The 22,303-nt window shown below is 46.6% G+C and overlaps 1 protein-coding gene across 1 annotated transcript; it reads left to right on the top strand.

Annotated features, from left to right (window-relative positions):
- The first annotated feature begins 79 nt into the window (after positions 1 to 79).
- Positions 80 to 1,536, top strand: MOCS3 (molybdenum cofactor synthesis 3). Its single transcript, XM_053394260.1, has one exon. The coding sequence runs from the start codon at positions 80 to 82 to the stop codon at positions 1,370 to 1,372; it is 1,293 nt and encodes a 430-aa protein (XP_053250235.1). The 3' UTR covers positions 1,373 to 1,536.
- The last annotated feature ends 20,767 nt before the right edge of the window (positions 1,537 to 22,303 follow it).

Consider the following 22,303-nt stretch of genomic DNA (forward strand, 5'->3'; position numbering starts at 1 on the left):
CTCCGCTCCCTCCCTCACAAACACCCGCGGCTCGCCGCTGAGGCGTTTCTACCCTCTCCGTGAGGTGCTGAGGTAAATCATGGCGGCGGAAAAGCGCGCTGAGGGGAGCGTGTTGGGAGGCGGCGGCGGCGAGTTCCAGGAGGCGCCAGGCCCGCTGAGCCGGCTGGACATCCGGCGCTACTCCCGGCAGCTGGTTCTCCCGGAGCTGGGCGTGAGCGGCCAGCTGCGGCTGTTGGGCTCCTCGGTGCTGGTGGTGGGCTGCGGAGGGCTGGGCTGCCCGGTGGCTCAGTACCTGGCGGCGGCGGGCGTGGGGCGCTTGGGCCTGGTGGACCCGGATGTGGTGGAGCTGGACAACCTCCACAGGCAGGTGCTGCACCGGGAGAGCCGCCTGGGCACCCCGAAAGCGCGCTCGGCGGCCTCGGCGCTGGGGGAGCTCAATTCCCGGGTGCGCTGCGTGCCTTACGAGCTGGCCCTGTCGCCCAGCAACGCCCTGCAGCTGGTCCGAGACCACGACGTGGTGGCCGACTGCTCGGACAACGTGCCCACCCGATACCTGGTCAACGACGCCTGCGTCCTGGCCGGGAAGCCCCTGGTCTCCGCCAGCGCCCTCAGGCTCGAAGGGCAGCTGGCGGTGTACAACCACCGAGGGGGCCCCTGCTACCGCTGCCTCTTCCCCAAGCCGCCCCCTCCGGAGACGGTCACCAACTGCGCCGACGGAGGGGTCCTGGGGGTCGTGCCTGGCATCCTCGGTACCCTCCAGGCCTTGGAAGTGATCAAGATCGCCTCGGGCATGGGCGCCACGTGCCACGGGTCCATGCTGCTCTTTGACGCCCTGGAAGGCAGGTTCCGCCACATCAAGCTGAGGCCCAGGGACCCCAGGTGCGCCGTGTGTGGGGACCACCCCACGGTGACCGCCCTCCAGGACTATGAGGAGTTTTGCGGGTCATCGGCAACGGACAAGTGCCGGGCACTGCACCTGTTGAGCGGCGAGGAGAGGGTGTCCGTGGAAGAGTACAAAAGGGTCCTGGACAGCCGGGCTCCTCACGTGCTGGTGGACGTGCGCCCGCCGGTGGAAGTGGACATCTGCCGCCTGCCGCATTCCCTTCACGTGCCCTTAAGTAAGCTGGAAGGAGGAGACGAAGGATCCTTGAAGTCCTTGCAGGAGAGGATACATGAAGCGAGGCAAGGGGCGGACGACAGCACGGCTCTCCCCCTTTACGTGGTCTGCAAATTGGGAAATGACTCTCAGAAGGCTGTGCGAATATTGCAGGGGTTGTCTCAGAATGGACTTGGTCCCATTTCTGTCAAGGATATCAGGGGAGGGCTGATGGCGTGGGCTAGCAAAATCGACGAAGAGTTCCCCCAGTATTGATGTTTTCTAAGAGCGATAGCGTTTTGTTTTTATTCAAGTGTTTCATTGATCACTCTCGTGGGTGAAAATATTTGTAATACTCCTGCAGAAGACTTTTTGGAATATGTGAAATTTCTTTTTTAGGAAAAAAAGTTATTATTATTATTATTATTATAAAAGACAAATGTGTGTGTGCGTCAATTTGTTAAAAAGTCGTATGGGGTTGTAGCCGAAGCTAGTCATGGTCAGAGTAGACCCAATGAAATTAATGGACCTCACTGACTTAGGCCTTTTACTTTTAATGGATCTACTGATGAGAAAATCTTAGATGCAACTCACAGCGTTTCAGAAGAATTGCTTCCATAATAAGCTGATTTATTTACATCTTTACTTTTGAATCTCTAGTACTTTTACTTTTACTAGTAATGATGCTTGTCTCAAGCTGCGACAAAAGCCAAATCAAGGTATATATCAGGTTCCATTTATGTATCGTCTAATACTTTTGAGGGACGCGGGTGGCGCTGTGGGTAAAACCACAGTGCCTAGGACTTGCCGATCGTATGGTCGGCGGTTCGAATCCCCGCGGCGGGGTGAGCTCCCGTCTTTCGGTCCCAGCTCCTGCCCACCTAGCAGTTCGAAAGCACCCTTAAGTGCAAGTAGATAAATAGGTACCGCTTTATAGCGGGAAGGTAAACGGCATTCCGTGTGCTGCTCTGGTGCAGGCTCGCCAGAGCAGCGATGTCACACTGGCTACGTGACCTGGAAGTGTCTGCGGACGGCGCCGGCTCCCGGCCTCTAGAGTGAGATGAGCGCACAACCCTAGAGTCTGTCAAGACTGGCCCGTATGGGCAGGGGTACCTTTACCTTTACCTTTACCTTTAATACTTTTGAGAGCATTGAACATCACTGATCCAATGAACTTTGAAAATGGCAGTCTCCCCTTCACTTTTCTTTATCATCTCCCTTGTGTGTCTTTAGTACGGTAATTATTTTGCTTAACAAAGCTGAGAGAGAGCACTGTTCAACTTTCTCATGTGTTCCTTCTTCCCCTCTTTGCTGCATCCCACTATATCAATTTGGATGCCATTTGCTGCCTCTACATCTTGGAGAATATTTGCTCCTGAGTCCTATTGGGTGTATGGGGTTTACATTTTGCACACATGCTTTGCTTTCTCCCACACACTATTGCTGGAAACTTTTATATCTAGCACTTCATCTCTTTCTTTAGCTTCAGACTCTCCATCTTTTCTTTATGACCTACTTGGTTGTGAGCTATAAAATCATGTGAGAGAGGCATTCCTAAATAACTTGGAGGAAGACATTTATATAACCAGTAACTTGAGGTTTCCCCCCTCAGATCTCCTTGAACCCAACTAGTAGTGGATTTTGGAAAGAGCAATTTTCTGTACAAGAAGAAGATGGTGTCTGTTGTGTACTATAGTATTCCTCTCCATGCCTGTACTTCTGTACCGGTGTACAAAATTCCTCTGGCATGAAGTTCAAAGCTCATATGTTTACTCAACTAACAGATCTTGGGAGAATGCTTACAGAACATGTGCTTCCTCAGTGCTGCAAAATAAATACATAAATCAAAAATAATTTGGCACACTGAACATATAAATGTATTTACAAGCATTTGCGTTGCTTTTTTCTGTGTTCAGAATTCATGATGTCAAACAGATCTTGGAGAGTTGGGACAGAAAATAGGGTGAAACAGCTGTGCAATAAAGGTCACAATAGGAGGGAGATTGAGAGCCATGTGATTATTGATAGTTGAACAGATACTGTCCACACTCCCCCCACCCCAAATATTTCTTTGCAGACACAGGCGTTAGATATATGAAGATAAAGATGGAGTTTTGGGAGTCCTTCTCACTTCAGTTGCTGCTTGCTATAGAATTTATTATTCCCAAATAATCTTTTTTTAAGTATCCGATTATGAGTTTAAGTAATGAACTTTTACACAGAGAGAACTTTAAAACATTAATATCCCACCTCGGTCAGAATAATTCTTGAGGCAGCTGACAATATGAAAGCATGCCATAATCAATAGAATACTACAATAAAATTTAAACAGAAAAGCATATCTAGTCTTTTAGATTGAAGTACTGAGCACCATGCATGCTAATGGCACTGTGTCTCCTGTTATACAGTATGCCTTTACTGTTCTTGTCCCCTTTTCATATACTTACTAGCTATGACTGATCCTGTTTCTAAATGAAAAGAAATAGGGCTACTTTTTGTAGGGTGGAGTGCATGTGTATTAGAAATTCAATCAAATCTATTCTGGACACTTTAGAGCAGGAGTTTTCAACCCTTTTAAGTTCACAGCTCCCTTGACCAACTACATTCTTTCTGTGGCACCCCTGTGGGGCTCAGGAGCCCAGTTATGTCCTCCCTTGCCTGCTGAGCTGGCAGCCTCTTACCCTTTTTCAAACACCCTCCCTTGTGGAGTGTTCCCTCAGCCTCAATCTCCCCTCTCCTTGGGAGTCTTCCAGGCAACTGCCACAGCTACCCCCAACTGCCTCAGCTCCTGGCAACCCAGAGGTACCATTTGCCTGGGGAGCTTGTAGCCAGGGCTGCTGCAACAAACAGCTGTGCAAGTCTTTGAAAGGCAGGGATGGGAGAGGGCATCAGAGGAGGGAGGGAAGGAAAGAGCAACAGAGGCCAGTGTTGCCTGCAGCACCCCTGACCATCATTCAAGGCAGCCCAGGGTGCCACGGCACACTGGTTGAAAACCACTGCTTTAGAGAACATGATAGTGGTATTTAGCCAAGCTATGGGAGATTAGGGGAAAATACAAAGTGATATGGATGGTACCTGACTAAGTCATCTTGGAGTAGATAATTATGATCAGTGGACATGTTAATTATGACTAACTGAATCCCATTGATTTCAGTGTTTCTACTTGCACTCTGACTTGGATACCACTCTATAAGGCTTAACTGTAAAATGGGTAATGTTTCTAACAGCTTTAATAGGCTGTGATATTACATTCATTCTTCCTTCCTCTTGGTGCCCTTATCCAGCATGCTAGAGATTTTTGACATGTGATGCAATTTTATAGTTGAAGCTGAACATACCTTACACACACCCTCCCCATTATTTGTCTGCATGACCTTAGATGAATGCTAGGATATATGTGTAATAAATAACATAATCTCAACAGTCCAATCAGTTGATCTTGCTAATTTAGACATTTGTGTAATTAAATGTCTAGGTTCAAGAAACATGGCCTAACTAGGCTGCAACTCAAAATCATGTTGCAATCTTAGATTTATATCACTACAATTACATTTCTGAGAAACCATTGGCTCTTATGGTTGATTTGAATGTGTGTTTTCATGTTTGCTATTGGCATTCGTGCTTTCCATATTACATTTTGTACTTGTAGATCTACACTGGCGATTTCTACAGACTTTTGTTATAATGTGGCTAATACCACCCATTGTGCACATCTTGTAGCAAGCCTGTACCTCTGCAGTAAATTCCTTGGTAATGACTGGTAGACCAACTCTGCATTACAAAGATGCCTGCAAACATGCAACACCAACCCTGCTATGTGGGAATTCCCTGCAGAAGACTGCAGTGCCCGGAGACAGGCAGTCAGGTCGTGCATCCATAGTGACCAGAGAAGGAATGACTGCAGCAAGGAGCGCAGAGAAAATAAACACCATGGTGCTTTTGCAGCAGCACAACAGGATGTCTTCCTATGTGACTGCTGCAACAAAACACATGCCTCCTGTGTCAGTCTCTACAGCCACAGCAGGAACTGTACCCTTCCAGCTGCTTGACTTCACCCCAAAAGGCTCATTCCTCCATTATCTTCCAAGACAGATGGATGGCAGCAGCAATGACTGGCAGTAACCTGGACACTTCTTAGTGTGATTCAGCCCACACATGAGCTGGCTCTATGGCTGTTGTGGAAAACCCTCACATACATACTAACAGCGGATTTACATCATGGGAATAGTATAGCATGTAAATCTGCCTGTAGTGAAATCTAGTGCAAAGTTGCATTTTAAAGTTTGCAGAGTTAAATCAATGTGTGCTAGGTGGCGCTGCAGGGTAATACATGATTATGGTAACTTTGCATGGCGGGAACCTCGATACACTGGATGAGAATGAGCCGCTTCGTTTTAGACAGTTCTTTTGAGAGGACTGGAATTTTGTGCAAATCATATAAAATCGACAGCAGCAATTTGGTACATATACTTTAGCAGTTCAAAAGTGGCACATAATGACAGGCTGCAGACAGTTAAAAAGAGAGGGAAAAGCAAAGCAAAAAGTTTCTGTGTTGCCTGCATTCATTTCAAGTGCGGTGCTGCTGCAGGTGGCCATGCAGATTTCATTAAAATGAATGGACAGTGCTAACTAGCACAGGCATGATAGGATCACAAACATGCTGGTTAATTTTCAGGCCTTTGGATATTCAGAATGCTTCTCCAGTTCATGTCCCATTAGGGGAATAATTATCCTACCTAAAATTACCCAGTACTTAAAGCATTTTAGTTTTTAACTTTCAAAGAAAATTGGGGAGGTTTCTTAAAGAATCAGATTGTTTCCTGTATTTTCACCTTCACCACAAAATGTAAAGAATCAGATTTTCATGCTGTGCCCCCTCCCTTAAAGCATCAGGATTATCAGTCCTGATTAAAGTACTTTTCTACCAATCCAGGGGGGAAATGCAAATTGAGCTTTCAGAGGTCCCCCCCCCCCCCAGTTTCTGGAAAGATTAAGTATATAACTCAAGCATTACTGACAAACATTGCTGACACACCTTCAGATCTTAAATAGCTAGAACAATTCTTTTGCTCAGTTCCTGACAATCCTGATCATCCTGCTTTATCCATCTGTTACAGTGCAAAGTTAATCTCCCAGTCTTTGAGGTTAGTCTCAATGGGACTTGTCCCTCTTCTCTTTCTGGAATCTATAGTTAGTATCCATCCATCTGGGGATGCTAGCCAGATCCAAGACAAAGCCACAAACAGTGCCCATATTCCTACTTCATGCTGATTCGTGCCTAACAATAAAATGACATACAAAACTATGCCTTAAGAATGGTGTGTTTTAGCGCCCTCTTGCTGAATCCTTGGACAGTTGGAACTCAGTATAATTGCATCCATTCTCCCATTGCTTCACCTTTCGCCCAGACTCTACCTTAATCTTCCATTGATGAACACTTGCTCCTTGCTCACATATGCTTCATGCCAGGCTCTGGGCCCAATGAACTTATTCTGTTCCTGCTCAGATTCCTTGCCTAGAGCAGTTTCTAATGCTGCAGCACTGCTGGCACAAGGAACTTGCATGCGGGCAACAGGACTTCCTCTCTTGCACCCTCGAAATAAACTGGGGATTGAGGAATGCACACTAGGAAGAAGAAATGGAAGTACCATTGTGCCCATGGAGCTCCACTGCATTTTATTGTAAATTGTTCATCTTTGGATGAAGGTTGGTATAGAAATAACAACAACAACAGGATGCAACCACCTAGTGTTCGACCATTGCTCCTTCTCCCCTTTCTCCTCAAAAGTAAATGCCAGGATGTGATGTAGGGTAAATTCCTTCTTATCCCTCCCTGCTGCTCTATAATTTGTACTGTGGAAAACCAAGCTTCCTGCACATGTATTACTCAGCATAATGTACTTGCTCAGCTAACTGTGAGCTTTCCCCTGCTCTCCGTACTTCTCATAGAGCAGTGGGACTAGAAGTCCTGATTTTATTGAAGTCAGCTGTAAAGGTTCTTTTGATTCCAGTACTGCTAGTATATAAAATTCAGCACCTCACGAGCCTTGTTAACAGATAACAATGCTGTCCTCGGGAACGGCGTAGAAGCGAATGTTAAGCCAGCATGCTCGCTATAGGCAGTATCTGAAAAACATGCTGGATCTCAAAACAACAAAGAGGATCGTAAAAATTATGCACTTTCATAGACACTCCAACAGGCCTAGTTTTTTCGTTTCTCTCCCTGTTTCAAGTACTCGCTGTTCCTTTCCCCCCTCATTTGGGAAACAGCTGAGGATTTCTTTTAAAAATAATGTTTGCTCAAATATGCAGTACAGTTGCCGTTCTTGGGGGGCTCAGCTCCCTTACCCTGCTCCCTAGAAGCTTAATCTCAGTTTGACAGATGCACCTTGACCCCAGTGCACATTGTGAAAATGGACACACAGAGACACAGAAATGCCAGTGCTTCTATATTCCTTATCGCTGCCTGTCTAGACAAGTTTAAGCTGCAGCTATTTTGTAAGTAGGTCTATATGTTCTACTGAACGTTATTAAGTTTACTCGAGCCAGTGTGTTATATTGGTCAGAGTACCAGGCCAAAAGGGATGGAAGAGACCCTGGTTCAAGACCCCACCTGGCTTTAGTTGAGATTCCTGCATTGCAGGATGACCCGCGGGGTCCTTTCCAACTCTGCAGTTCTACCTACTTCACAGGGTTCTTGTGAAGATACTGTGGAAGAGAACTCTGCACAGCACCTTTACCTCCTTGGAGTAAAGGCAGGAAATAAATGGAACAAATAAACTGGCACACTCAGTTCTGCACTGCTTCATAGGTCAGGCTAAGTAAATTTTTAATGAAACAGAACAGCAGCCAGAGGTGAACGGTGGAGTCCTCTGATAGTCAAGCTTGGCGGTGTTGTAAAATATGCAGATTTCACCTGCGAAATGTTAAAGGGTATATTCTTCTGGGATTCAAGCAAAGTGTTAAAATGAGCCACTTTTACTCGCCAGATTTAAAAGGAAGTAAGAAACAAGGAGGCAAGGGCTGATAAACTTTTAAAAAGTATCATGATCAAGAGACTTAATCTAATTATGGAAGAAATTTCTGGCGCTGACTTTTACTCTTCATATAATTAGGTGAATGAATGGATACTTCTCCAAGCATTGAAAAGCCCATTAGAGCTCTTGATTAATTATCCACATGACATTATTTGTTATGCACAGAGCCTGATTAATCTTTCACTGACTTAGATAAAAAAAGAAAAGTTTGAAATAGAACTCAGAGACTATACTGGATTCATAGCTATTTCTAGGCTATGTTGCTTTATTGTCTTCTAATGGAACAGTAGAAAGAACTATCCATTCTTTTTCTTCCTACTATGTCTGCCTGCAAACAAGGTTTTTTTTGTTTTTGTTTTGTTTTTGAGCCAGGGAAGGGCAGGCTATGTAGCTGTAGAGACCAATGCAGGAGAGACATGTTTTGTTGCAGCTTGGGCAGATGAAGGTATCCACATGCACCATGGTGTTTATTCTCTCTGCATTCCTCCCAGTCGTTGTTCCTCCTCTAGTCACTGCTATAGATACAGGACCTGGCTGGATGGGTAGTGGTTAACAGATTGAGGTTGAATCATTTGACCTATCCAGGTCAGTCAGTCAAAATATGTTTTGGTTAACCCAGTAGTCTTCAACCTTTTATAATTATAAATAATTATAATTTTATTTATTTATTTATACATACATACATACCCCCACCCATCTGGCTGGGTTTCCCCAATCACTCTGTGCAGCTCCCAACAGAATATTAAAAACATGATAAAACATCAAACATTAAAAACTTCCCTAAACAGGGTTGTCTTCAGATGTCTTCTAAAAGTCAGATAGTTGCTTATTTCCTTGACATCTGGTGGGAAGGTGTTTCACAGGGAGGGCACCACTACTGAGAAGGCCCTCTGTCTGGTTTCCTGTAACCTTGTGAAGGGAGAGGGAAGGTATTCCCTGTATTTTATATTTAAGTAAATTGCTCTGATAAATTGCTCTGATAAATTGCTTGCTTTGCTGAGTTTGGAAGAGGCCCACTTCCTCTTTCTGCCGGCTAGCAGAGAGAGAGCAGCGGCTTTGCTAAGAGGCCAACTTCCTCTTTCTGCCGGCTAGCAGGGAGGCCCATTTCCTTTTTTTCTCTCAGCTAAGCAGAAATTGCAGTTGCTTGCTATATTTGGCCAGACGGTCGTTTCTTTTTTTTTGCACATGCTTCCTGCTGCAGAAACGCAAGAGAGGAGCACACGAACAAGGGAAGGAGGTGGGCTTAGCTGGTCAGATAGCCATATGCCATATAAGGAAATAAGCTTAACCTGGCCAGCTGATTGGAGAATTTGAAGAGGTGGGAAGAGATGGGCAGACTCTCAGGTATAAAGATGCTTGTTTATTTGTATCTATGGGCCAGTCTTTTGGGAACGATCCCACTGGCCACCTCTGTGCACAGATTTCAATAAAACTTTTTTCTCCAAAGAAGAATCTTTCCTGGTGCTTTTTGCTCTCTCTTCGGTCCTGGGGACGCAGGCAAACGATTCCCTGGCAAGGATAAGGCTTCAGCCTTCATTTTGGTGCGTTGGCCGGGAATCGCCCCACCCCAGGGGGCCGGGGAGGGCCAGGCCCGACCTCGGTGAACAGCCCCGGACCGGCGTTCGCGGCTCCAAGTGCGCACCCCTGCCTGTTCGTGGGGGGAGCCGGCCACACCGCTCCGGAGTGAGACACCTGGTCGAGGGAGAAAAGAGGACGGCCGAAGGAGGGGTCCGCAGCGGAACAGGTAAGCCCTAAAAGGGCGTGGTAGGAAGCCTGATCAGCTTCACCTGGCCGTGAGCAGTAGAGTGCCGCCAGGAAAGGGTCTGGCTGTGAGCAGTAGAGTGCCGCCAGAAAAGGGATAAAGGGTCTGGCTGTGAGCAGTAGAGTGCCGCCAGAAAAGGGATAAAGGGTCTGGCTGTGAGCAGTAGAGTGCCGCCAGAAAAGGGATAAAGGGTCTGGCTGTGAGCAGTAGAGTGCCGCCAGAAAAGGGATAAAGGGTCTGGCTGTGAGCAGTAGAGTGCCGCCAGAAAAGGGATAAAGGGTCTGGCTGTGAGCAGTAGAGTGCCGCCAGAAAAGGAACAAAGGAACTGGCCGTGGCAATAAGGTGCCGCCCCGCCAGACAGGGACGGGAAAAGGGAAAAGGGGAAACAGAGGTGGCAGTAGAGTGCCGCCAGTAAGGTTGGGGAAAGGGGAAACAGAGGGAAAATTATTTTGGTGTGTTTTGTGTGTTGCATGTTGGAATTATATTGGGGTGTGTTTTGTGTGTTGCATGTTGGAATTATATTGGGGTGTGTTTTGTATGTTGCATGTCAGATACTCCAGTGGCTGAATTGTCAAGTGTGGGCCGGGGCTTAGCGTCCCCTTGGCCGAGCGATTGCAGGGCTGTGCATTTCTTGGCAACGCGAGTTCGCCAAGTCACAGTCTGTAGTGTGTGGAGTGTGAAAGGATCTTAAGCCCGGTTAGGAGCGGAGTATCTGAAAAATGGGGTCTGGGGCAAGCCAACGTAGTCCTCTGAAATGCTTTTTAACCAACTGGAAAGCAGCTACGAAGCATGATGATTGGGTTCAAATTGAGAAGAGAGAGGATGAGGACATTATGTGAGGTTGATTGGCCCACCCAAGGAACTAATTGGCCCTCGGAGGGCAGATTTAATTTGCAACTAATCAACCCACTATATCAAAATATCTTGAACGTCCACCCAGACCAGATCCCTTATATTTCTACCTGGAAAATCAATGTAGAAAAGAATCCACCGTGGCTGAAAGCCTGCCGAGGCGACGCCCCACAAAATACAATTTGTGCAGTCCGACCGGCAGGGAAGTCAGAAAAGCCCCCGGTGATACCAGAGCCGGAAGGAGAAGAGGGGGAAGTCATTAAACCGCCGCCACCCTATGCTCCACCAACTGCCCCTCTAGCAAATCCCCCAGGCCCAGGGCCCCAGGACCAGGGAGGAGCCGGCCCTCAGCCTGAACCCTCCAAGGTTGATGAATTAGAGAGCGAAGAGGAAGAGAATGATGAGGAGTTTATGAAGGGACTAATTGAGTTAGCAAAGAAAGAAAAAAAGGTGGACATTGAGATTGCAACAGTATGTACAACCCTATGTGAAAGAAGTGGATGTTAGTTCCCATTTGTTGGCAGCAGCAGGATGTTCCCCAACACAAGGGAAGAAATGGCAGAAGGAATGGATAGAAGCAGCAACCAGGGTGTCCCTCCATAAGTCCCATAAGGCACAGAAAAAGGGTGGGACTGCAATGATGCCTCTACGCAGAGTGTATGACCCACCAGGCCCCCCCCAGGACAGGGTGGGGAAGCACCACCACGCACTTATACAGTCCAACATGTGCCTTTTTCAAGTGCTGATGTGTGCAATTGGAGAAATCAGAACCCTACCTTTGAGGAGAACCCAGATGATATTGCCAATGCCCCCATTATAAAGGCTGCCTTTGTAGCTCAGGCAGCGCCCGATGTTCGCTGAAAAATCCAGAAGCATAAGGGGTTCATCGGCCATGGTATGGAATGGATGTTGAAAATAGCTCAAACCACTTACAATCAGAGAGATGAGGAGGCCCAGAGAAAAAAGGAGAAGTATCAAACAAAGAAGTTGATGGCATTACAGGCAGCCACCCCCGTCCCTCAGAAAAGAGGAAATGCCCGGGGAGGAGGGCGAAGCCGTCTTGAACGGAATCGGTGCGCCATCTGCCGACAGAAAGGACATGGGAGCGGCCAACTCGGTCGTCCCCACCCCCGTTGCTAAACCAACCCCTGAATCTATTACCATAATAGGAGCCACCGGAAAATCCCAGTGGGCATCGTTTCTGCAACCAGTTACCTGCAAGTTGGGAGGCCAAGTGGTGTAACACAACCTTTTGTATATCCCTGAATGCCCTATTCCATTATTAGGAAGAGACTTGTTGGCAAAGTTGCAAGCCCAAATTACCTTTAAGCCATCGGGAGAAGCCACAATGTCCACTATGCCACTTGGGGAACTGGTTGTGGAGGCACCCCTGAGGGAGTACTGGCGCCTCATGATGGTAAAAGAAGAGGAGGGACCCATCCCCGCCAGTATTCTGGAACAAGTGAACCCCGCGGTATGGGCTGAAGGTAACCCCCCAGGAATGGCAAAGAATATCCCACCAATAATTGTGAAGCCCAAGCCATTTGCCAATCCTGTTGCAGTAAATAAGTATCCCATCCCACGAAGGGCGGCTGAAAGAGTGTAGGTGCATCTAGAGCGACTGCTCCAACATAGGATCTTGAGGCAATGCCAATCACAGTGGAACACCCCTTTGTTACCAGTGAAGAAAGAAAGCAGGCTATTATCCTGATACCAGAGCCAAAGAACCGCAGGGAACTCCGTGGCTTTCTGGGGTCTGCAGGATTTTGTAGGATATGGATATTTAATTACAGCATCATTGCCAAGCCTCTACATGAGTCAACCAGAGGAACTGAGAGAGACCCCTTTGTTTGGAGCACAGAACAACAGCAAGCCTTCGTGGATTTGAAGAAGGCACTACAGCAAGCCCCAGCGCTTGGCATCCCAAATCCTGAGAAACCCTTTACTCTATTCGTGAATGAGTACCCTACTGAACAAAGCAGACAAATTTACTTTTGGCCAAGACACTGTTTGTGTGACCCCGCATGCAGTCCCAGCTCTGCTTGACATGAAGGGTACCTATTTCCTCTCCCAAGCAAAGATGAGAAAGTGTCAGATGTTATTGTTGCATCCGCGTTTGAAGTTTCAGGTCACCACCGCCCTCAACCCAGCTACCCTGTTGCCGGTAGGAGAAGGTGAGGAGCAGATGCACGATTGCATTGAAGTAATGGATGAAGTATATTCCAGCCGACCTGACCTCAAAGATGAAGCAAACCCCCACTGGCCTTCATGGTTTGTGGATGGAAGCAGCTTTGTTAAGGCTGGACAGCGAAAAGCAGGCTATGCAGTGGTAGCCTTGGAAGACCAAGGGATCAAAGCGCAGCCACTCCCACCTGGAACGTCGGCCCGGCTGGCATAAATAACAGCGCTCACCAGAGCCCTGACCCTAGCAAAGGGACAGAAGATAAACATTTATACTGATTCTAAGTATGCCTTTCTGACTTTACATGGCCATGGAGCGTTATGGAAGGAAAGAGGTTTGCTTACCTCCAGAGGTAACCAGGTGCCTGTTATAGAAGATCATTCCCCGCTATGGACTACCTAGGTCAATAGGATCTGACAATGGACCAGCCTTTGTCCACTCAGTTTTGCAATAACCCCCCATGCTAGTCAAAATGTGCAGTTTGATAATTATGTGCAGTCATTCTCCCGAGATTTTCTCTTTCTTAACAGGTGGACCCAGGCCCACTGCTGTTAAAGTTGCTGACCTCACCCCTTGGGTCCACCACACTTAAGTGAAGAAGGCTATCTTAGATTGGACAGTTACACCAAATCCTGATGATCCTCTGAAGCTAACCATCTCCAGAAGAGCGCCAGATGACCGCCCTGCTGGTGTCACTCCGGACGCTGACACTTCTATGCACGGATGGACAAGTGGATGGGAGGGACGCCCGCGGGCAGCGTCCCCAACGTAGAGACTTTTTTTCCAGCAAATTCTGAGGCACCGCCAGGACTTTTGATATTGCGGCCAGAACTCTTTGATATAGTCACTCCGTGTGTCAGGCCTCTGCAAGGGTGGATATATATTCCTGTGGGTGTATGTTAATATATGTAGAGGGAGAAGCCCCTTTCGGATACAGTGTGTTGGGAAGAAATCATGAGAGTATTAAGCATCCACAAGGACAGGTGGGGAAATTGGTTAAGATAATAGGCTCCTCCTTAGAGAGGTGGGACACAACCTCCCAAGAAGCAAGGCAGCTGATAGAGCACGAGTATCAGTGGGCCCTTCAGCAATAAAATAGATATGTCCCAGATAATAATGTCAGCATTTCTGCAACCATAGACCACATGGAACAATTGATAGCTCAAAATCCTTTAAAGCCCGCTGATGGTGTGGATCCGTGGAGTTGGTTGTACTCCTGGTTGCCTGACAGCAGCTGGTTTCGTCATGCTACCGTTTTCATTGCTGGACCTGTTTTAATCTTACTGCTTTTCTGCTTCTGTATGCCCTGCTTCATGCAATGTATGCAAAATATGATGGAGAAGATGATGTCCCGCATGATGGGGCCCCGTGTCATTACCCTTACTGCTCTCCTCCAAGGATACTATGAGCCCGAGCGGCCTGAACGAACCTAAGTATTAGGTTGTTCAGAAGAAGAGGAGGGAGTGAAGGGAGAGGGAAGGTATTCCCTGTATTTTATATTTAAGTAAATTGCTCTGATAAATTGCTCTGATAAATTGCTTGCTTTGCTGAGTTTGGAAGAGGCCCACTTCCTCTTTCTGCCGGCTAGCAGAGAGAGAGCAGCGGCTTTGCTAAGAGGCCAACTTCCTCTTTCTGCCGGCTAGCAGGGAGGCCCATTTCCTTTTTTTCTCTCAGCTAAGCAGAAATTGCAGTTGCTTGCTATATTTGGCCAGACGGTCGTTTCTTTTTTTTTGCACATGCTTCCTGCTGCAGAAACGCAAGAGAGGAGCACACGAACAAGGGAAGGAGGTGGGCTTAGCTGGTCAGATAGCCATATGCCATATAAGGAAATAAGCTTAACCTGGCCAGCTGATTGGAGAATTTGAAGAGGTGGGAAGAGATGGGCAGACTCTCAGGTATAAAGATGCTTGTTTATTTGTATCTATGGGCCAGTCTTTTGGGAACGATCCCACTGGCCACCTCTGTGCACAGATTTCAATAAAACTTTTTTCTCCAAAGAAGAATCTTTCCTGGTGCTTTTTGCTCTCTCTTCGGTCCTGGGGACGCAGGCAAACGATTCCCTGGCAAGGATAAGGCTTCAGCCTTCACTTGCAGTGAGGGAACTGCCAGAAGGCCCTCAGAGCTGGACCTCAGTGTCCAGGCTGAACGATGGGGGTGGAGATGCTTTAGATTTTCAGGACCCACCTTTGTGCATCTTGGAGACCCACTTCTTAATTTTTTTACAGCATATTTCTATGGTGGCTGTGCTACTGTTGTCACCCGGTTTACATTGAGTTGTGACCCAAGAGTGGGTCTTGATCTACCAGTTGAATGAAGGCCAACACTTGAACCTAGCATCTCCCAGATTGGTGACCTTCACATGTTTTTGAACTTCCGCAAGCCCCAGTCAGTATATCTAATGGTTAGGGGGTGATGGGAACTAAACTTCACCCAAATAGGAACAGCTGGTTTAACCAGTTACATCATTACAAGACTTCAGCATCTTTGCAAATAATATACAGCATTAATTTAAACTGTAGCAGAAGTGAAAACAAGCAAACAGGGTGATGGTAGGCAGTCCATATGTTTAAAGACACATCTTAATACATATGTACATTTTGACAGTTTATGGCATTTGTTGCAGTACATTTTGTTCTCAGTTTCTGTGCAGCCAAGGAAATATTGCAATTCTGACAGTAACGTATTTCTCTTGGTTAGGCAGAAAGTAAATTATTTACAAGTAAGTTATCAAAACCAGCCAAGTCATTGAAAAATTTCCTCCTGAGTTCAATCTAAACACCACAATAGAGTATATAATGATAAATGTAAAGTTTTCAGTTTGAAAGGATCTTTCTCTCTTAAGGAAACTTGTGGAATTCAGTCTTTATGAGTTGCAGTATGACCTGTTCTGGTCCAAAAGAGAAACACTTGGACAGTGGTCACAGTGGACCTTTCACTTGAAGTGTCTTTTTGGCTCTACAACATGCCAGACCTACATGCTGCTTAAGCAGTCTATCTTGCCTTTCCCTCATGTATTAAGTAGGCTGTCCACTTTAAGGACCTTTATAGCTATAATATTTTCATTCTTTTATATATAATATTTTCATTTATAAAATAATGAAAAGCATCTTTCAAAACATTGCAAAACTGCTCTGGAATTTGGGGTGGGTGGCAAGCTGCATTTAGTGATGTCACAGGTACTATCCAATAGGTGCTCTCCATAGCTATACTTTCTTCAGTTCACACTGAACCTCAGCAGACGCTTGAAGAACCAGCTTTTGAAAATGTATCCTGGTTCCTGGTGCAGAAATGCATGTTGTAGTGAACACAGTGGGGGACACTTCCTTCACTGCTCGTAAAAAATTGTGTCTGCCCTGGGCAGAGTTCTCATGCCAATGTAATATTTTCCATGTGTGTTTCTTCACAAGACTAGTTCCACAGCATGTCTGAGGAGGAACTGGCTCGAAAACAAATAAAACTATACAATGCCTTGGACAGCTCAAGACTTTGAGCACATAATTAAGCTTAATGTCAAATGTTAATTAAGCCTGGAGAGTCCTAAACATGAAGGAAATGATTTCATCCAAGGATGGACTTCAACATGCCAGGGCATGCCAACATATGTTACTAGCCTGATGTCCACCAGGGGAAGGGCTGTAACTCAGTCATAGAATGTCCCAGGTTTAATCCCTCTCCATCTCCTGATAGGGTTGGGAAAGGCTGTTGCCTGAAACCCTGGAGAGCCATGCTTAGCCAGTGCAGAACCACTGAGCTCAATGGGCCAAGGGTCTGATTTGGCATAGGGCAATTTCCTTCTCTCCCTTGAGATCTTTATTTCTGATTCCTCAGGTCCTACACTGTCACTGGGTTGTGTGGCTACTCTGGATTTTGCTCACCACCTCTTTCAGAAATTCTTCACCCTTTTTTGCAGTCTGGTGAAATAAAGGTTAAGGGACCCCTGGATGGTTAAGTCCACTCAAATTCAACTATGGGGTGCGGTGCTCATCTCCGCTTTCAGGTTGAGAGAGGCAACATTTGTCTGCAGACTGCTTTTCTGGGTCATGTGACTGGCATGACTAAACTGCTTCTGACGCAACAGGACACCATGACGGAAGCCAGAGCTCATGGAAACGCCATTTACCTACCTGCTGCAGTGGTACTTATTTATCTACTCATGCTGGTATGCTTTACAGCTGCTAGGTTGGCAGGAGCTGAGACAGAGCAATGGGAGTTCACCCCGTCACACAGATTTGAACTGCCAACCTTACGATCAGTAAGCCACGAGGCTCGGTGGTTTTTAGACCATGGCACCACCACATCCCTGCTCTGGTTGAATAACCAGAGCACTTAAAGTAGACAGAGACTGGAAGAGGGAGTATCTCGCTGTATAAGATTGAGGCCGGCATCAAGGGTCGGCATGGTTGGGAATCTGTTTGAAGCCCATCAGGAGCCACTGCCAGTGGTCAGAGTGCACAATAGAGTGAGATGGACCCAGGGTCTGGCTTTGTAAAAAAACAGGTTCCTATTCAGTCCCACTTCCTCTCAACTAAGGGGCTGAGGATACCTTACTCATGGCCTCTCTATCCCTTGCTGAATGCAGTGGGTATGTCCCCACCCTGAAGGTCACATCCCCCCCCCCACCCAAAGTGTTCATACTGACTCTGGTCAAATAAACAATAAATAATAATTGCTCTTCAGGTGTCCAGCTGCCAGGGGTCACTCACTATCGACCACAAAAGGAAGAAATTGCTGGGCACCGTTGCAGGCTCCTGTAGACATTGACACGTGGCCCCTCTGTTGCAAAATAACTGCTGTCCCCCCTCAACACACCAAATGTATTTGTGCAGTTGCTAAGGAGCAAGAACTCTGCTTCTGTCTCCAAATTTAATTTTTTTCCTCTCATGACGTTACCTTGAGAAATCAGTTCCGTCTTACACAAATGGAGGTCTCCTTGACCCCAGATGCTGAAAATAAGACTAAATCCTGTACAGCAAAATACTAATAATAAAATAAAATTGCTGCCACATAAGGTAGAGTTAGTCCTCTCTGCTGGAGGAAGGTCAACTTTGTGAAGCATCGGAAGGACTCTGCTTTTTTATTTCATAGTTGTGGGAACTGGCCGTGCTGTAAGTTTATTTAAGAATAGCTCTCCTGATGTAGATATAAATACTAATCATATCTGAGTGAACATACACACACAACACACAGAGAGAAGTGGGATTGTGCTGCTAGCCCAGATCCAGCCATTTGACATAATGGCTGAAATAGCCTCCGTGATGGAGGCTGCTCCATTAGGGTGGATGGGCACTGCCCTACTTAATCTGCTTTCTGGCAGCCCCACCTGCCTTGTCTTCTTACTTACACCCAGCCTGGGGAGTGGCAATCCTGTCAGTTTCTTAGGCCACACTCATGCCATATGTTTTAATCACTATGATGCCACTTTAAACTGTCATGGCTTCCCCCAAAGCATTATGGGAGCTGTAGTTTGTTAAGGGGGCCAAGAGTTGGGTAGGGTTAGTTTACTCCATTCTCCTCTCAGAGCTACCAATCCCTGAGTTCCCTGTGAAAAGTAGCAAAATAGGGGCCTCTGAACTCACCCATCTATTCCGCCGCCTTCCCACCCCCCGCAAATGTTGCAGCTCCTGCGGTATTACTCCTCTCAGTCTCAGTACAGTGGTACCTCGGGTTACATACGCTTCAGGTTACATACGCTTCAGGTTACAGACTCCACTAACCCAGAAATAGTGCTTCAGGTTAAGAACTTTGCTTCAGGATGAGAACAGAAATTGTGCTCCGGCAGCGCAGCAGCAGCAGGAGGCCCCATTAGCTAAAGTGGTGCTTCAGGTTAAGAACAGTTTCAGGTTAAGTACGGACTTCTGGAATGAATTAAGTACTTAACCCGAGGTACCACTGTACTCTTAATACTCTATTGTATCACTTGGTATACATTTTCATAGCTATAATAAAAATATTTTTAAAACTTCTGCAAAGGGCCTGAAGGTGGCAGTGTAAGATGCAAAAATAAGTAACACTTATTGCAGGTTCCAATTTTGCTTGGACTGCACAGTTAGGTTAGAAGGCTGCCTCCAGCCTCATTCGCACTGTCTAAAAATTTGCTTTGTAGGTTGCTTGCGCCTCCATTTCTTTTGCAGGAACCACATGGCATTTCTACTGACGAGGTGATTATGTTGGTTTATTTGAGGCTTTCCCAAGCCCTATCCTCTCTCCTTACTCCTTCAGCCTTCAAAAGCTCTCCTTGTCTTCCTGTTGGTGTGTGTGTGTTGTAAGGCATATAAAGCAGCAATGTGAGATGCAGTCTAGTAACAAGACAAAACCACAAAAATATAAAAAAACAACTAAAAGCCTTACTTTGGAATTACCCAGAGGTCCGGCGGTCCGCCAACCCCGTGGCCAGAGGGGAAAAACAATTCCAGAGACTTCTTGGTCAGAGAAAAGAGATTTATTGAGATCTGCGCAGAGGCAGCCAGTGGAGTCCTCTCCAAAGACTGGCTACGCCCAATTTCACATTTGCAAACTTTCTTATACCTTGAAAACACCCTTCCCTCCCCCAAGCTTCCCCAAAACCTTCTCCAATCAGCTGGCAAGTTTTAGCTTACTTCCTTATATGGCATATGGCTATCTAAACGCCCCTCCTTCCCTTGTTCGTGTGTTCTTCTCTTGCATTACTGCATCAGAGAGCATGTGCAAAGAGTACTGCAGTTTCTACTTAGCTGAGAGAAAAAACAGGAAATGGGCTTCCCTGCTAGCCAGCAGAAAGAGGAAGCTGGCCTTTCTGCAAAGCCGCTGCTCGCTGTCTGCTAGCCGGCAGAAAGAGGAAGTGGGCCTCTTCCCAATTCAGCAAAGCAGGATAATATGCAATTTTAACAGAGCAATTTACTTTAGAAAACAATTTATCAGAGCAATTTACTTAAATATAAAATACAGGGAATACCTTCCCTGTCCCTTCATTCCCTCCTCTTCTTTTGGGACAACCTATCTCCTAGGTTCGTCCTGGTCTCTCGGGTTTATAATCCTGGGGAAGAGCAATAAGGGCCATGATTCTTTTTGCATCACACCTTGTAAGCATTGCACGAAGCAGGGTATACAGAGGCAAAGAAGCAGAAGGATTAACAGCGGCCCTGCTAATAATACCACAATATGCCTGAGCCAACTGCCATGAGGCAGCCAGGAATATTACCAACCCCATAGATCACCTCCTGTAGTTTTCAGCGGGTTCCTGGCTATCATTGTTTCCATGTGATCAATGGTGGCTGAAATGCTGACATTATTATCTGGGACATATCTATTTTATTGCTGAAGGGCCCACTGATACTCGTGCTCTATCAGCTGCCTTGCTTCTTGGGAGGTTGTGTCCCACCTCTCTGAGGAGGAGCCTATTATCTTAACCAATTTTCCCACCTGTCCTTGTGGATGCTTAATACTCTCATGATTTCCTCCCAACATACTGTATCCGAAAGGGGCTTCTCCCTCTACATATATTAACATATACCCACAGGAATATATATATCCACCCTTGCAGAGGCCTGACACACGGAGTGACTATATCAAAGAGTTCTGGCCCCAATATCAAAAGTCCTGGCGGTGCCTCAGACTTTGCTGGGGAAAAAAAGTCTCTACGTTGGGGACGCTGCCCGCGGGCGTCCCTCCCATCCACTTGTCCAGTCGTCTGGCGCTCTTCTGGAGATGGTTAGCTTCAGAGGATCATCAGGATTTGGTGTAACTGTCCAATCTAAAATAGCCTTCTTCACTTAAGTGTGGTGGACCCAAGGGGTGAGGTCAGGAACTTTAACAGCAGTGGGCCTGGGTCCACCTGTTAGAAAGAGAGAAAATCTCGGGAGAATGAGTGCACATAATTATCAAACTGCACATTTTGACTAGCATGGGGGGTTATTGCAAAACTGAGTGGACAAAGGCTGGTCCATTGTCAGATCCTATTGACCTAGGTAGCCCATAGCGGGGAATGATCTCCCTAAGCAGGCACCTGGTTACCTCGGACGCCCCCTCAGTTCTGGTAGGCCAAGCTTCAACCCATCCTGTATACGTGCAGACCACCACAAGCAGGTAGCGGTATAGTCCACAGCGGGGCAATTCAGTGAAATCCACAACAAGGTCTTCCATGGGTGCAGTTCCCCTATGCTGAATCCCCGGGGGAGCTAAGGGTCCGGTTCTGGGATTATTCTTTTGACCCAGCAGGCATTTCCTGGAGATCTGGGCTGCCAGTTGATAAAGGTGGGCTATGTAGAAGCACTGCTTCAGCTGTCTGGTTGTGGCATCTGGTCCCATGTGGGTGGACTCATGGTATCTCTGAGTAATCTGCCGAGAAAGGGACTCTGGAATCCATATTCTGTCATCATGAATAAGGTACCATCCTTCTTTGGACATGGTCAGCCCCTGGGCATCTGCAGTGTCCCTCTCCTTTTGGTGTATATTGGCTTATCAGCGGTGTTCAAGATCCTTCCAGGGACCAGTGCTCCAATAACTGACGCGGGAGCTGGTTCCCGGGCTGCTTCCTTGGCCACTCTGTCTGCTAGTCGGTTTCCTCTGGCCACTTCTCCTAGTCCAGTTTTGTGTCCATAACAATGGATAACTGCCACTGCCTTGGGCTCCCATACAGCATCCAGAAGGTTCAATAAGGCTTGTGGGTGGGCCACCTGGTTTCCTCTGGAGGTAAGCAAACCTCTTTCCTTCCATAAGGCTCCATGGGCATGTAAAGTCAGAAAGGCATACTTAGAGTATAAATGTTTATCTTCTGTCCCTTTGCTAGGGTCAGGGCTCTGGTGAGCGCTGTTATTTATGCCAGCCGGGCCGACGTTCCAGGCGGGAGTGGCTGCACTTCGATCACTTGGTCTTGTTGGCTGTTTGCAGTTTAGTAGCGCAGAGAGCTTGCTGGGGAGACCATGCATTAAAAAGAAAGGACTCAAAAATAACTTAAACTAGGTTTTAATAAGAAAAACAAAAACTCCTTTTACACTAAGTACATTAACAACCAAACCAGACCCAACCACCAACCCATCCCCCAGGGTAATGGGAGAGCTAGGTGCTGCTCCTTATATACTACAGCCAAATGCTGACACACCTTAATCAAATACAACTCAGCAGCACCTGCTACATTTCACAGCTGTAAAGCTGGGTCTCGTTATCTTACTCTGGCCCTTGCTCTGGCCCCTTAAAGACATACACATCGGGTGCAACAATGATGAACCTTTACATTTAAATAAACCATTCAACATTTCCCCTGCGGTTCATCATTGTGGAACAAAAACATAAAGCATATTTTGTACATGTCTTTCATGTGTAACCTTTGGAAGTGCTTTAGTAAAAATGTCCGCAATTTGATTGTCACCTGGAACATATTCAAATACAATCATTTCGTC

This window comes from Podarcis raffonei, chromosome 6 (genome assembly GCF_027172205.1).
Source record: "Podarcis raffonei isolate rPodRaf1 chromosome 6, rPodRaf1.pri, whole genome shotgun sequence".
Taxonomy (NCBI): Eukaryota; Metazoa; Chordata; class Lepidosauria; order Squamata; family Lacertidae; genus Podarcis; species Podarcis raffonei.